Below are 16,973 nucleotides of genomic sequence, written 5' to 3'. Positions count from 1 at the left end.
CCTTCCCTAAGGCTAGACAAGGTCTGGAATGATTTCCAGGTTTACCTCTCCCTGTAGGGAACTGGTTGGGTCCCAGGATTAGTGACTTCCTGGGGAGATTCCAAGAAGATGGAAGAACTCTGCACAGGATCATTCTTCATCTGTGCTCCAACTGTTTAGTCTCAATCAAATGAACAGAAATTTACATATCAACAACAGCATTCTAGGATGGCTTATGTCCCTTTAGAAATGAAGTCCAGGATTTTCTACATCCCTATAATTACAATGAAACCAGCTCAAGTTAGGGGGAAAAAAACCATGAAGGCAGAGCAAGGTAACTTGCTCCTACCTGTAGACGAGGTTCACATAAGAAGACTCTTAATACTCATCTGAAAAGATGCTTCATGCTCATCTGAGATGACTTTGTCCTAACTCATTGGTTAGGCAGAGTCTTGCCCTTGGGTGGGGTTTCCAGGAAAACAGGGATTCAGGCTGGTAGTGTTGCGAGACCAACAAGAAACACCTTTTTTTTTTTTTGAGGGCAGCTGGCCTCTGTGCCAGGGTGGAGATTCTATCCTGGCATCACACACCTGCTGAATTCCTACCACAAGAATCTAAACAATGAAAAAAGAGAAAACAAATTATGCACACCTGTGGCTGCCAAGCAGTTGAGGTTTCCATGCCCTGCCATGCACACCTGGGAAGCCTGGGAGGTCAGCCGCAGTGTCAGAGGAAAATACCACTGTCAGCCAGTTGATAAGAGGCACAGAGCTGTCCACCACTCATGGGTCTGTGACATGATCTGACTGGCCAATAGCCACAGAAAATATTATATACACACACATCACCTATGAATAAGGAAAACCCTAAGTGTAGGTGTGGCAGAAATAAGAGAGATTTCAGGGCAGAGGTATCTGTAATCATCATCTTCTGCCCACCCTGTCCCCAAGGAGAAAGAAGCCTTCCTGAATCAACTGTTAGGTTCTCATTTATTAGCTAAATCCAGATACTGGGTAACTCAGAGAACGGAAAAAGACAATATTGGATAAGTTTATCTATATGATTAAAAAAAAAACTAGGAAGGCAGAGTCCTGGATTATGAGGAGAGAGAGAGTTTTGGGAGGAGAGAGTCTTTGAAAGTAGGTGAGATACTGAAAGAGTAAGAAAGTGAATGGCAGAGATATACAGGGATAATGGATTTAAATCTAGCATACCATTATAAGAGAGTCCCTTTGTGATGTTTCTGAAAAATATTTGATTATTTTGGCGGGGAGGAGGGTAGAGTAGTGGTTGCTGAACCTGATAAAAATAAGTTTTTGTAGTTACTGCCAAGATAGAACCGTAAGGAACCCAGACTTATATGGGCTCCCCAAAGAAAGTGTCAGATACCAAGTGCACTACTAGTAGATTCCAAAATGATCAACTTAAAAAGGGAAGAAAGCATCTGTATTTGTGTGTGTTGGAGATGGGGCAGTGTAAGGTTGTGCAGTGTGGATTCAGGACACGTTGTTTCTGTATCAGATGACATTCTGTAGCTGGCTTCCTAGGATTAGATTCAGAGGCACAAACAATTTTCTGTGTCACCAGCAGCATTTGACTGGTGGAATAAAAAGTCTAATCTGAAAGCTGATGGGATAAATTCTTAACAGTGTGATATTGTCTAGATCTGTAAGTACTATATTGGGAGTGGGTGGCATGACCAGCAATAAAAGAATTAACTTTCAATTGTTCTTGAACCTGTTTGTCTTGTTCCTGGGCGTGAATTTTCCTCTGAGAAGATACCACTGAGATCTTTGCCTTCAGTCATGTGAATTCAGTTCGCACTATGGTGTGGAGCTCAGGTGAGCTATTTCTGTGTCAATGCTTCACCTTCCATCAGTACAAGCAAAAGTCCCTTTTTAACTAAAAGATACTACCAAATTCCCTGTGCTGTACTAACATCTTGTTATAGCAAATATCAACTTGAAAGAAATGACCAACTAACAAGTAGCTGTTGGTGTCTACTTGCTTCACACACACCTCTTTATATTATTCTTTGTCATAGTGATAGTTAACCAGTTCTTGCTCTTCATGATTATTTCGGCTTGACAATTCTACTAATTATCATGCGGAAAATAATCTTAAAAAGCACACAATATTTTACCTATCTTCAGTTTTGGTTACATCATGAAATGTCAAAAGAGGTTCTAGGGCAAAAATGAGGATAGTATTTATTTACTGAATTTTCCTATAGCTGAAATACTAATTCGTTTTTTTTTTTTTTTAAATTACTACCTTAGACAGAATTATGTATAAAGAAAAGTACTTTATCAAAATTATTGTATGATTCTATCAATGTAAATAAACTTTGAGATGCTGAGATGCTACATTAATAAAAAATTTTATTTATCATTCAAATGAAATAGTGTATAATTCCCCTCAATCTCATCATTTCTTCATACTTATTATTACTGGAACAAATTTTCTTCATGTTGCTACCTTCATTTGGTGAACTAACTAGGGAGCAAAACAACTGTACCCTGCTCTTATCCTTATAAGACATATGAATTGGTTACTTCCTATTATTCCCCATCACTTCTTAACTTATCTTCCAATAAAAAGCTTAGAGAATAGAATATTCTGGTGCAGTGGTCTCAGTTAAGTATTCTAGAATAGTGAAGCAATGCAAAGAATCTCTGCCCCCAAAATGACCAAATCTTGGAACCAATTTTCAAAAGTATTAAAAGAGGATCTTCCCTGAATATTTGGTATTGATTTAGTAGCTAAAAAAGGGAAGCAATAATAATGCAAGTATGGGGCTTAATAAATAAGAAAGAAACTCATTTTGGCCCATTTTGTGATAAACAATAACAATTTATATGAGGTTTCCTAACTGGAAGAGAATCACTCAACATTCCTTTGAAAAATGATTGACACATTCAAATTCTAATTTTTCACTAAGGTAGGGTAAAACAGAAGACTCCTGATACTTGGGGAATTTTTAAAAATTTTGTTATCAGACTTGCCCACATCATCAGCTACACTTTGGAAGTACTAGAGGTTGTCAAGACAGCGATAAGATGAGTAGACATGCTGGACTCCATCAACAACTTTCATGGAAGAAAATACAAGGTGAGCAAGTGCTGTGGGGCTGACAGAGCACATGTGCTTGTGGGAAAGGGGACTTGTGACCTCTTCATAAGGAAGGGCTCCTGCAGAACCCAGGTCAAAACTAGAGATACTTTCTGGAAGGTAAACTTCTATTTTTGTTCAACAAGCAGAAATTTCATTTCTATTATGTCTTCTGGAGGCACAAGATAAATAAAATAGATTGCATCCTCTTTTCCTAATTTCATTATAATCTAACAGAATCTGTAACACTTCCTTGGGCCCCAGTGACAACCAAATTCAAGGTCCCATTAGCTAAATCTCACTTCCCTTGGCTTACTTTTCAGTTTTTGATTCCTCACGAAGTAACATTGACTATCCAAACTTATCTACTATCTTTAAAATATATTGCAAAAATTTAATAAATATTTTGTAATGTAGACTTTTATGGTAATGCGAATTTATTATTATATTACATTTCTCTTTCTTAACTACCCATATAATCCATAACTTTTAGATGATTGGTAATCTTTCTCCTCTGTTGGAATTAACTCATTTGAAAGTTATTAAGACAAAGGTCTTCACTTCTTAGTTATCTATCTCTAAGGACATACAACTTGTTAAGTGTACTTACTTTCTCATTAATAAAGTAAACTTTTTTCCTGATGTCAATGCCAAATTAGTCAAAATTCTTTTTTTTTTCCCAGCCAGACTTAGAGGGACATAGGGAAGAAATATTATCATTCAAAGATATCTGGTGCGACTGGCATAAAAACAGACACACAGACCAATGGAATAGAATAAAGAGCCCAGAAATAAACCCACACATACACTGTCAACTAATCTTCAACAAAGGTAACAAGAATATACAATGGGGAAAGGATAGCCTCTTCAATAAATGGTGTTAGGAAAACTGAATATCCAAAAGCAAATATGTATATATATAGGTCCCTTATTTTACATCACACCAAAAAAATCAACTCAAAATGGGTTAAATATTTAAATGTAAGACCTGAAATCATAAAACCTCTAGAGGAAAACACAGGAGAAAAGCTCCATGACGTTGGTCTTGGCAATATTTTTTTTAACATGACACCAAAGCACAGGCAAAAAAGAGAAATATAAACAAGTAGAACTACATCAAACTATAAAGGTTTTGCTCAGTAAAGAAAACAATCAACAAAATGAAAAGGCACCTACAGAATGGGAGAAAATATTTGCAAACTGTATCTTATAAGGGGTTAATTCCCAAAATGTATCAAGAACTGATACAACTCAATAGCAAAAACAAAAACAAAAAACAAACAAACAAGAAAAATAACCCCATTCAAAAATGGGCAAAGGACCTGAATAGACATTTCTCAAAAAAAGGCATACAATGGCCACCAAGTATATGAAAAAGTGGTCAATGTCACTAATCATCACAGAAATGCAAATCAAAAAGCCACAATGAGATATCACTTCACACCTGTTAGGATGACTATTTTCAAAAAGTCAAAAAATAACACAAGTTGATGAGGATATAGAGAAAAGGGAATCTTTATACAGTGTTGGTAGGCATTTAAATTGGTACAGCCATTGTGGAAAATAGTATGGAGCTTCCTCAAAAAATTAAAAAATACAACTACCAGTACAAACTTGCAGTTTTAAGATGAACAAATTCTGGTGATCTACTGTACAGCATTGTGACTATAGTTAATAATAATGTATACTTGAAATTCCTGAGAGAGACCTTAAGTATTTTCAACACACACACACACACACACACACACACAAATGGTTACTATGTGAGGTGATCGATATTTTCACTTGATTGCGGTAATCATTTTACAATGTATATGTGTATCAAAACATCACATTGTACCCCTTGAATGTATACAATTTTATGTTCCAATTATATCTCAATAAAGCTGAAAATAAAAAATTAATAAAACATACACAAAACAAGTATCTGGTACATATCTCTAAAATCTCAAATTATTCCATTTTTCTCTATTACTAAGCATATATCATATGATTGTCAGCCTTCTAAGTCTGACCACATTTATTAGTTATCTTGAAAGTGTAACACTGTTTTTCTTGTTTTTAATGAATAGTCATGCTTTAGTTAACATATAGATTGCATGTTTCAGTATTTAAGATGCCACTGCAGAACCCAAAATCTAACTTAAAAATGTGAGAATGATTTATTTCTAAATGATATAGGGAAGCACATCTGCATTGTAATATCGCATTTTAGAATTACATTGTTGGAATGCAAGGTATTGTCAAAGCATGGCATCAAAATTATTTAATGAATTTCTGACTCCAGTATTATCTCTTTCCACTATTCTTTACCATCTATTTAAAAGAACAAAAGAGAAATTCACTCTCCATTCATGTCATTATTTTTCCATTTTATATATATATATATTTTTTTACTCATATATATATATATGTGTGTGTGAGTAAAAAAGAAAAAAGCTAAGATCACACCTGATATTTTAACTGATCAAAACAATCTGGAGCAATCCTGGGTGAGACGGACACAATGGAGGGTTTGGCACATAACAGGTGCGTCATCAACTGACTTGCCTATGCTGGCCAGGGTTTTATGATGGCCAATGACAATAAAGACATGCAAAACAAATGTGCTAAATGACAATATTTCAGAGAAGCAAAGCTTCACACTTTTTCCAAAGACATATCGCAGACTATTAAAAAATATACCACCCAAATTGCTTTTTGGCTTAAAAAGAAATGTATGCTCTGTTCTGAATCCTTGTTTTCATTGTTAATTAGGAAATTGTCAGTGCTTCCTTTTCACATAAACCCAGCATCACATAATTAGATCATCCCAGAGATAACTGAACTTCTAGGACACAAGAAATGAGGGAAAGAGCAATAATTTATAAAAATCAATCAATAAAATATAATAATTGACCTTTCCCCTTTCTAATGACCTTGTGCTAGATAACTATATTTTATCCAAGCTGCTGCTGCTGTTGTTGTTAACATCTATTGAGTCCTTCTACCAACACTGTGCTAAGCACTTAACACACAATATTGCATTTTATCCTCACAACAACCCTAATTGGATAGATACAATTATTATTCCCACCATAAATATAAATAAACTGAGAGGCACAGAATTACATAACTTGGCCGGGCGCGGTGGCTCACGCCTGTAATCCTAGCACTCTGGGAGGCCGAGGCGGGTGGATCGCTCAAGGTCAGGAGTTCGAGACCAGCCTGAGCAAGAGCGAGACCCCGTCTCTACTAAAAATAGAAAGAAATTATATGGACAACTAAAAATCTATATAGAAAAAATTAGCCGGGCATAGTGGCGCATGCCTGTAGTCCCAGCTACTCGGGAGACTGAGGCAGTAGGATCGCTTAAGCCCAGGAGTCTGAGGTTGCTGTGAGCTAAAGCTGATGCCACGGCACTCACTCTAGCCTGGGCAACAAAGTGAGACTCTGTCTCAACAAAAAAAAAAAAAAAAAGAATTACATAACTTTATCCAAATCATTCCACTAGCACAGGAAGACTTGAGGAGGATTTGAACCTGGGAAGTCTCACTCCAGAAGCCTGCTTCCCACTGCTCTGCCACGCAGTTCCCATGGTATCACACAATGGCCATCTTTAGGGGGAAACAGGAGAAAACTCCAATCATGAACCAACAAAACTTTTAAAATTTATTTTTCACTCAATTAGTAACTCTAAAGTTCATAAGCTAAGAAAAACCTTTTATTTATTTATTTATTTATTTATTTATTTTTTTGAGGCAGAGTCTCACTCTGTTGCCCAGGCTAGAGTGTCGTGGCATCAGCCTAGCTCACAGCAACCTCAAACTCCTGGCCTCAAGCAATCCTCCTGCCTCAGCCTCCTGAGTAGCTGAGACTATAGGCATGTGCCACCGTGCCTGGCTAATTTTTTCTATATATTTTTAGTTGTTCAGCTAATTTCTTTCTATTTTTAGTAGAGACAGGGTCTCACTCTTGCTCAGGCTGGTCTCGAACTCCTGAGCTCAAACAATCTGCCCGCCTCGGCCTCCCAGAGTGCTAGGATTACAGACGTGAGCCACCGTGCTCGGCCAGAAAAAGCTTTTAATCACTAATTATTTTCAGGTCCTAGAGACAGTCAAGCACTCCCCAAGTCTTTAAAGACCTTTTTGTTGCAGGTAAGTCTCATGTGCTGTGAGGTAGCAATCACCGCCAAACACTAATATGACTTTTAAAGTTTCTCTTCATGACATACACACTGGTTCCAGAGAAAGTCATACAAATGATGTTTCTGATACCTATAGATTGTTTTACCTAACCCTATATTTTGGATTGTAAATCATATTTTCAAAAGCATCCTATTTCTCTACCATACAAGCTTAAAGAATATTCCAAAGTACCTTATTTGGAAAATATATTCAACTTTTTAAAAATTACTTAAATAAGGTTCAGAAAGTTGGCCCCTGCTTATAATGTTATCTTTGATCTTTCTCTTTTAAAAACTTTCTTGGAAGAGACTACTATCTTTCTTTACTTAATTTTAATTATATAACAACTAATGATGTGGGGCAGTTATGATTGACCTATTGGTCAAATAAAAAAGCAGGGACCAATCAATATCAGTAGTTCCCCTAGAATCACACAGTTAGTGACAAAGGTGAGACTTGATTACACATGTCTGAATTCCAGATTCTGGATCTTTTCATGGACCTACTTCAGCTCCCATTTTTGCCTCCTCTTTCACAGCCACATAATCCTATATGTATCCATTCATTCTTTCATTTACCCATTCACTCACTCATTCTTTCATTGAACAGTTGTCTGTTGAATGTCTGTAATAAACTGAATGTTTGTGTCCCCCCAAATCCATATATTGAAGCCCTAACCCCAAATGTGACTGTATTTGGAGATAGGGCTCTTACGACATAATTAAGATTAAATGAGAACATAAGAGTGGGTCCCCAATCCAATAGGATTAGTGTCCTTATAAAAAGAGACACCAGAGAGCTTGTTATCTCTCTCTCTCTCCTTCTCTCTCTCCCTCTCTCTCTCTCTTCCCCTCTCTCCTTTCTATATTGTGAGAATATAACTTTCTGTTGTTTAAATCACCCAGTCTATCGTATTTTGTTATGGCAGCCTGAGCTGTCTAATACAATCTGCTTATTTCAGGTAATGTGCTAAGCATAGAATAGCACCAGAGGCATCAAAAATTATATGGAATGCAATCAAGACATTGCATTAGGAGAATATAGCTTTGCAAGCTCTGAAGGGAATCTTGCTCCTTTGGGGAAGCTGGGCAACTAATCTGGATACCACACGTTTTAATGTTTTGAGCCTGGGAAGTCTCACTCCAGAAGACTGCTTCCCACTGCTCTGCATGCGGTTCCCATGTTATCACATAAGAGCCATCTTTAGAAGGAAACATACGAGAAAAATCTTCATCTTTAGTAAATGGGCCACCTGTCTGGTGAGACAAAGTTTAGATAGCACTAAACTGTGATTAGAAAGGTTCTGGATGGTGTCACAGAGGAAGAAAACTTGAAGAATGAATAGATGAATGGTAAGGATGGAAAGGAAAAGGGGTTTCCAGGTAGGGAGAACAGTGTGTGTAAAGAAAGGGGGCTTGATAGAATATAGGAACTATAAATTACATATGGCTGGTGTGGGAGAGAGATATGTCAAGATGACAAATTTTTTGGCTTAAACAACTGAATAGAGGGTAATGCAATTTATTAAAACAGGAAATGCGCAAGAAGGAGAGGTTTGTGGGGAGAAAAGAGCTGGGGTAGTACTGGAGATAGCAATGGTTTGTTCAGTTACAATAGACTGAGTTTCTGTAGAGGAAATATTTAGTGCAGAATTTGATACATAGTAGGCACTCAATAATTGTTTGCTGAATCTGGATTTCCTATGTGTTTATTTTGGCATGTGCCTAAGAGGATTTTTTTTTCTTTCAATTCATCATTTTAAAAAGATGAAGGTGTATCAAAGAGAGAGGTCATAGTAGCTAATCACAGTTATCTGTCTAGCCAAGTAGGAGGGAAATCAGCTATAGTGGAGGGCAAAAATGACAAGAGGACAATTAAAAATCAGCATGGAAGAGTAGGGTGAGATGCCTTTGTGAAAGTGCCCTTGTTGATCATGATTGGATTTTGTATTAACTAGGGTAAGATTTAAAAAAAGGAAAAGCAGGTAGAGTCAAGAACTCAACTGCTCCTCCATGGACAAGTTTTCCAAAATTATAAAAAGTCCTTTCTCTGATTTTGTTCACGATACCGAAAAAGCAGACAATCCGCCCTCTCAAAAGTGAGAGTAACTATTAAAATGGTGAAAGAAAAGTACTGAATTGGCTACCAACTAATTCTTGAAGGAGAGAGAGGGAAAGCATGATCTTCAGCCAAAAAGTCATGAACTGTTTTATGAAGGTATCTTGAATTCCAAGCAATAAAAACAACTCAGTTTTGACATAATTAAAAGAGTCATTTTATATTTCTCCAGGTAAATATTTGCCAGTGTATATGCTGGAGACATTTTACTCCAAGGAGAAAAAAAATGATTATTTTTAAATTTCCTCTTAATGCAGTATTTTCCCCAGGTTCATCCCCCAATCCATAGGTATTATGTTTAAAGAGACATAGTCCTGCATTTACCAACACCGTAATTGCAAAATGATTTCATTATTAAGCCTCGGTTTATTTCAAGCCTACAGGATAATCTTAACCAGTACTGCACTTGTTGTTTAACTCTGGAGATTTTGTAATAAAAGTTTAATGAGTTACTTATTATTAGAATGTTTATAGCCATTATTTTAAGGTGAGCAATAATGACGTAAAGTTCATACGCATTTGGTTTAAAATGTATTCAACTCACATATCAGTTAATGCTACAGTGATTTTTTAAAAATCTCTTATCAATACACATGTCTCAAGGCAGTGTAGCTAAACCACACCTTTACTGGGGCTGTGGCTAAGAACAAAACTACAGAAGGATTTCTCACTTATAATCATGTCAAAGCCAGATCTTAACTTTTGGCATTTCAGAATTTGAACAAGAATTGTTTTTATTATGGCATTTTGAACAGATTCCACAAGGGGACACATACAGCAAGGGGACAAAAAGTTGAAATTAAGTCCTGAAGGCACTGCATATTCATTTCTATTTAAAAGCTAGCCAGATATTCTATTAATGATCATAAATATTAAGAGAACATACCAAAATAAATCTAGTTTATCTGATTTCTGTCTAACTGAAATACTATGAAATCAAAGGTCAATCTCATCTCCAAAAAATACTTTTTTACCCATGCAGAAATTGTCTACAAGGTTTTCAGATATAGATCAAATCAGATTTTCCAGAAATTATGATGCTATGATTTAACCACAAAAATTTTCAAGTTACAAAAATAAATGGAAAGTGTTTTTTGTATATACACACTGAATCTGTACAAAAATTACAAACTCAGACGAATAACATAGCTACCTGTGCTTATTGAAATAAAATTAATTTAGATTTCATAATCAGACCATAACTTCTAATTCTTAAATAATACAGAATGGGTTCTATTGAAAAGTATAGTTGAAACCAGGGACTGATTTTCACAACCATTTTGTGCTGTCATTTTTATACATGAATTACTCATTAAATCAATCTGAATATGAAGAATCATCACAGGATTCAGCGATGAGTACAGTGCTCATATTCTGGAAGCATGTAGAATTAAATCAGGGTTATCGAAAAAGAAGCAAAGGCCGGGCGCGGTGGCTCACGTCTGTAATCCTAGCACTCTGGGAGGCCAAGGCGGGCGGATTGTTTGAGCTCAGGAGTTCGAGACCAGCCTGAGCAAGAGTGAGACCCCCGTCTCTACTAAAAATAGAAAGAAATTATCTGGACAACTAAAAACATATAGAAAAAATTAGCCGGGCATGGTGGCGCATGCCTTGTAGTCCCAGCTGCTTGGAAGGCTGAGGCAGAAGGATTGCTTGAGGCCAGGAGTTTGAGGTTGCTGTGAGCTAGGCTGATGCCACAGCTCTCTAGCCTGGGCAACAGAGTGAGACTCTGTCTCAAAAAAAAAAAAAAAAAAAAAAACACCAAAAAAAAAAAAACAAGAAGCAAAATATATAAGAACTAGCACAAAATGAAAATAAAAATAAAACCAAATTAACTCTAGCCACAAAATGGAGAAAACAAATGTTTTCTTTAAAGTACCACCGCCAAAAAAAAAAAAATACAATAAACATGTCATATGATTATGTTTGCTAATGCCACATGCTATGTCTGGTCATATCCAAAGTTTCCACATGTTAACTATACAACCATATTTTCTCCCTTAAGTATTTTTTAATTCAATACTATTCTTTGACCATTCATCCTTTCTATCATATCTTTATGCTATATCTTTATTGATACATTGTTTCTATCGAGAAGTAAGATTATAAGAGAAGTCATTCTTAAAGACCTATTGCAACAAATAGAATTTGCTTATTTTACAGCCACTTAATCTCCTCTTTACAAATATGAATATATATAAATGTGTCAACTCAAAATATGTTCTTACCTCCCATCCATAGCTGGGGTCTTTCAGGTTTGACCTCTGCTCTCCCACATAAGGCCCAAACTTTTCACCTGCTTTGATCTTCCTTTTGGTCCATATTCCTAGTCCTGCTCCAGGCATATTTGACTCTCGGAGTTCAAACTCGGCAGGAATGGGGATATCATCAGGAATGTAGATGGGGACTTTGTAAGGAGAGCCCTCCTTCGGAGTGCACTCTTCACTGGATGTGACTGGAGAGCACGGCTCTTGAATGTTGAGGGAGGGAGTGCTGGCTACTCCATCTGCATCTGGCATTTCTTCCAAAGGTATTTCAGCGTAGTTGCCATATACACACTCATTACCTGTGAATAAATAAGAACTTCATGAATTCCTTCAGATGTAGAAGAGACATAATTCCACAGGAATAATCACCTTATTATGTTGATGTTCTTTGAAGGGTATGTAGGAAAGACCATTGTTAAAATGTGCCTTCATTAAAATCTTTATTATTCACATGTAGGGGGAGTGGTTAGGAATTAAGACCTCTGTGGTTTATCTGTGATGCATCCATAAATCAAATGAGCTAATCCTCAACTGCCGATACTCGCATGGGCCAGCTCAATCCATTATCCAACTGGGAAACAATCAGCAACTTCATTATTGGTCTGAATAAATAAAAACAAGAAGTAAATGTGCGCAACTACAACCCCAAAAGCATCCCAAATTGGGAACTGACAGGATTATATAATTTATTAGAAAGTTGTATCACGCAATGTTATCTCAGAATAAATGTAGGAGAGTCATCAAAGATTCCAAAGGCTGCCATGTGCAACAAGGCTTAAATTTGTGTGGCAGGATTATTTATTAGAATATTAATTTGTGTTTTTCTCTTTCTCTATTTTTCTTTTCCCATTTCAAACATGTCACCAAGCCCTAGGTATTTCCTTGCCTCAGTAACTTATGCAGAGCGGAAAGTTAAAGTTACTTGAAGATAGTGATTTCTCTGGATATTTATCCAGAGCTAAAATCATTAAAGAAAGTAGGTTGACTTTCCAGAGGGTGAAGTGAGAAAAGGGGTGCCTTGGGGTGCACCAAAAAGAGAGAACTTCCACCAGACTGAGAAATGACAGGGATCAGAAGGCCTCTGCATGGAGCAGGGCCCTGGGGATGTGGCAAGAGCTTTAGGAGACAGCAGGGTAGAGTAAACAGTTCTGGCCCTGAGTACAGAGGCCCTAAGGACACTCCAAAGCAGCTAGCCCTATACCTGAAGTAAATGAGTGTCCCATGTGAGAACTTAAAACCTTTATAAAACTTGTGTGGGACTGGGGGGAGGTGTAAAGAATAGTGACTGAGCTTGAATTTCCTAAACCAGTTGAAGGGGATTTCAGTTGTCTTGAAGCTAATAAATACATGTTTCTTGTCCACTAGGATCGTGGAATGAAAGTCAGACCTGATTTGTTTGGTTCACACAGCTTCAAGGGAAGAACTAAGAAAAACAGGTGAAAATTACAAGGAGACAGATTTCTATCAGAGCTATCGAAAGGTAGAACGAGTTGCCTCCAGTTCCCATCACAGGGGTTCTAGTATAGCCTGGAAAACCATGAGTTAGGGATGATATGGAAGAATTTCACCTTCAAGTGGGTGAGTAGGCTAGATGACCTTTAAGATACTCCCAACCCTGAAGTTTTATGATTATTAAAGTCTTCCAAGATAGTTTATTGGGCTAAAGGTTAGAAGTTCCTGATTCCTTCTCTGACTCATTATAGAAATTAACTACACCACTCATTAACAATTGTGCATCAAGTAATGACTCCTACCTCTTATTAAAGTTTTGTGACGTGCAAAGTGATAGTACAGGCAAAAATATCTTCTAATGAGGTGCTTCATTCTTGATTCAAACATTGAGATAATGCCATTTAAACCACGCATACAACCTAACTCCTGGACCCAACCTTATACCTAGAGGACAAAGATTCTCAACATCAACATACAAGATCATTCTCTTTCAAGATCAGTGTGTCCAAAATCTTGTACATTATCATCTGCCCTCAAATCAATTCTCTTGCCCACTTTACTATTTCCATTTAGAACACTACCTTTCCCCTAATTATCCATGTTCAAGGCTTTAAAATAACATGGACATTTTCTCTCTTTCATCTTCCAAGCTATTCAGTGCTATACATTCTTCTTGCAAGATTTTTACTTTCATCCAATTCTTTCAATCTACATTTTCACACCTGAATTTTTATTTTATTTTATTTTTGAGACAGAGTCTCACTTTGTTGCCTGGACTAGATAGGTGCCTTGGCGTCAAGCTCACAGCAACCTCAAACTCCTGTGCTTAAGCAATCCTTCTGCCTCAGCCTCCCGAGTAGCTGGGACTACAGGCATGCGCCACTATGCCCAGCTAATATTTTTTCTATATATATAATTTTAGCTGTCCAGATCATTTCTTTCTATTTTTAGTAGAGACAGAGTCTTGCTCTTGCTCAGGCTGGTCTCGAACTCCTGACCTCGAGTGATCTCCCGCCTCGCCCTCCCAGAGTGCTAGGATTACAGGTGTGAGCCACCGCTCCCAGCCCACATCTGGATTTTTAAATAGTCCTCTAAATGTTTCACCAGACCACCATCTTCTTTCCACTATCTCTCAACACTGAGCCTGTATAACGTGGTTGGATTTACCTTCCTGGCACACCTATTTCCCTGTTTGATAGCCCTCAATAACTCCTAGTGTCTGCGGGTAAAGTCTAAATCTTTTAGGCTTGGAATAAAATCCCCTTCACTTTGAAACCATTCTTCCTTTCTATCTGATTTGCGACACTCCTCAACAGGCACCTGCAGACCAGAGTAAGCTAATCTCTGTCTTCTGAGCTGAGTGAGCATTTCTTCTTCAGTTCTTCCTGCTTAGCCATCCTATCTCTGCTTCTCTGCCCAACCAACTTCTAGTCATCCTCCTAGGTCAAGTTCCAACTTGTCCCATCACCATGCCATTTAACACAAGGATCCCCTTTCCTTGAATTATTGCATACTTTCACCCCTCAATTTGGCAATCAAATACCATGCATTGCTGCTTAGGGTTTAATGTACATGATCCTTTTATTTCCAACTAAGAAATAGGTCATTGAGGGAAGTGTTAGGATGCTCACTTCTTAGGAATTCTCCAAGTGATCTCTGTATAGGTGTTTAATAAATACTTGTTAAATATATAATTAACCTAACATATAATTTTATTGAACTAGTAAACCAAATCAATATTTTTCTACCAAATATAGGAAATCTTTGATGCTGAAAAGCACCTTTAAACCTGTAGAAATATAACACAATGAATTACAAACTTTTTTCCAAACCCAACATCAAAAGAAACAATCTTAATAATGCCCCAAAGAAATATTATCAGAGAAATATACTTCAAGGCCCAAACATGCTTGATAAAGTCCATCTGATTTTATCCTTCAGGGAGATTTTGCACTTCAATCTCATATTTAAAGGTTCACTGATAGTCTTGGTACAGCTAACAAACATAAAAATATCTCCCCAGAATTGTAACATTCAACTACTGCAAATGCAAAGTTACTTTACAGATTTTTAAAGGGATTTCTCGCCCATTGTGAGGACTTTGTTCTTCTCAAGAAATGCTATAAATTAGAAGACATTGTGTAATCTATAAATGTGTCCATTTATGCAATAGGAAACCAAAATGCACCTGAATAAATAGAATAATATTCCTCCAGTAATGATCTATAAAAGTCAGTAAAATTTCTCCTGTTTCCTCAAAGGGTCAAATCAGTCACACTGTCAGTTCCATCAAAGTGACCTCAAATCTTACAAAAGGATAGATAGAGACAAACCTGTCTGTGCCTTCCCACTGACAGAGCTGATCCTCTGACCTCTGAGTTACCCACAAATTCTCCCAATGCATATTCTAAGCAAGTGTACTTAGATTTCAATTTCTGTGGGAACCAAATACACATGTGTGCCAAGGCTGCTGCACAGAAGAATTTGAATTTAAAGCCTGAATGCAATTCTGCTTACGATGACAAAAATATCCAATTAAACCTAAAGGAACAACTTATATAGGTCAAGTAAATCCAGAAGGACTCACAGTCCTATTCACCCACATACAGGCATTAAATGTATATGCAAGCCCAGGCAATTTGTTTTCAAGCCACTGTTGATCTAGTATCATCTGAATTAAATATTATAATAAAAGGACTGAGGTGACAAAAATGGAAATATAAAACTGCTGAGTTTTATGAATCAAAACATGCAACAATATTTCAATGTAATCTAGCATTAGGAAATTTCAACAGCAAATGCAGTTTATCACACCACATTGAATATTTGCATAAACCAAAATAAACTAATGCCTCCATATACATTACTCAAGATCTATCCAAAAGCCGCTAAAACATTTCATCGAAATGATAAACTACCTCAATTATCCTATCTCCATTAAATCTCTGTTATTGGGGGGAAAACTGGTAGATCCTTTCCCTCAGCTATAACTATAGTTAATTAAAGCATTTCTCAGATATCACACTGACAGATTGGGCACATTTACAATAGGTAAGTATCAGGTAAGAAGTGCTATATACATCAGTGGTCCCATAAAGATAAATAACCCTTGTAACTTCCTGGAGCTTAGCTGCCTGCTACTGTAATTTGCTTCATGCATCCTTTGGGCATGTCATTAACTGAGTGAGGATAGAAAGACAAGCTTATTGTTGGATTTGAGGCAAATGACTTGGAAATCAACCTCTCCAATTCAAATTTTAAGTGTTCTAATGTCCCCAGAGACCAAGTAAGGGCCCACACTTTGATTAGATTGTATTTATTTCTGACTCTTTGAATAACTACCATAGGTTTCCACTGAGAAGAGTTCCATTTTGAAAACATATCAGACTCTGCAAAGAGGAGAAGAAATTGCAGAAATAATTTACTGATAATAGTAACTTCCATAGAAGTATCCATATTTTCTCATTTTGATGATCAAAACAATCCAGTGAGAAAACAAGGATGAGAATAATAATCTGCCATTTTGCAAATGTGGAACCTGACGTTCAAGTATTCTAAATAATATATCCAAAGTCAGCTGAGACTATCCAGGTGTCCAAATCCAGTCCTCCCTTTAACTCTTAGCCAACTAATTTTTTTTCTTTAAAGATATGTTTTAAAATTTGTTTTATCAAATTGTAGCCATACTATGTGAATAGTTTAGATTTTGGCTTTTTCACTTAATGATAGTTTATTGTGAGCACTTCCTTATGTATTTTTTACTATTTTCTAAAACTACATTTAATTGCTGCATAATATTCCATTATATAAATACACAGTAAGTGAACTATTTGCATAGTATTTATTTTGCTTCTAATTTTCTGATACCACAAATATCACC

The 16,973-nt window shown here is 36.7% G+C and overlaps 1 protein-coding gene across 4 annotated transcripts in view; it reads right to left on the bottom strand.

The window, feature by feature from the left end:
• MECOM (MDS1 and EVI1 complex locus) overlaps positions 1–16,973 on the bottom strand; it is a 540,410-nt gene that overhangs the window by 269,952 nt on the left and 253,485 nt on the right. For 3 of the 4 annotated variants that reach the window (XM_069472951.1, XM_069472952.1, XM_069472965.1), the window contains exon 2: positions 11,603–11,940. The exons of the other annotated variant lie outside the window; for it this stretch is intronic. In XM_069472951.1, coding sequence (XP_069329052.1) covers positions 11,603–11,940 — 338 coding nt within the window. The remainder of the gene's footprint in view (positions 1–11,602; positions 11,941–16,973) is intronic. 4 annotated transcript variants of the gene reach the window in all.

The sequence above is a fragment of the Eulemur rufifrons genome, chromosome 7 (assembly GCF_041146395.1).
Source record: "Eulemur rufifrons isolate Redbay chromosome 7, OSU_ERuf_1, whole genome shotgun sequence".
Taxonomy (NCBI): domain Eukaryota; kingdom Metazoa; phylum Chordata; class Mammalia; order Primates; family Lemuridae; genus Eulemur; species Eulemur rufifrons.
Note: the sequence above shows the minus strand (reverse complement) of the source record. Positions and strands in the feature narration are given on the sequence as shown.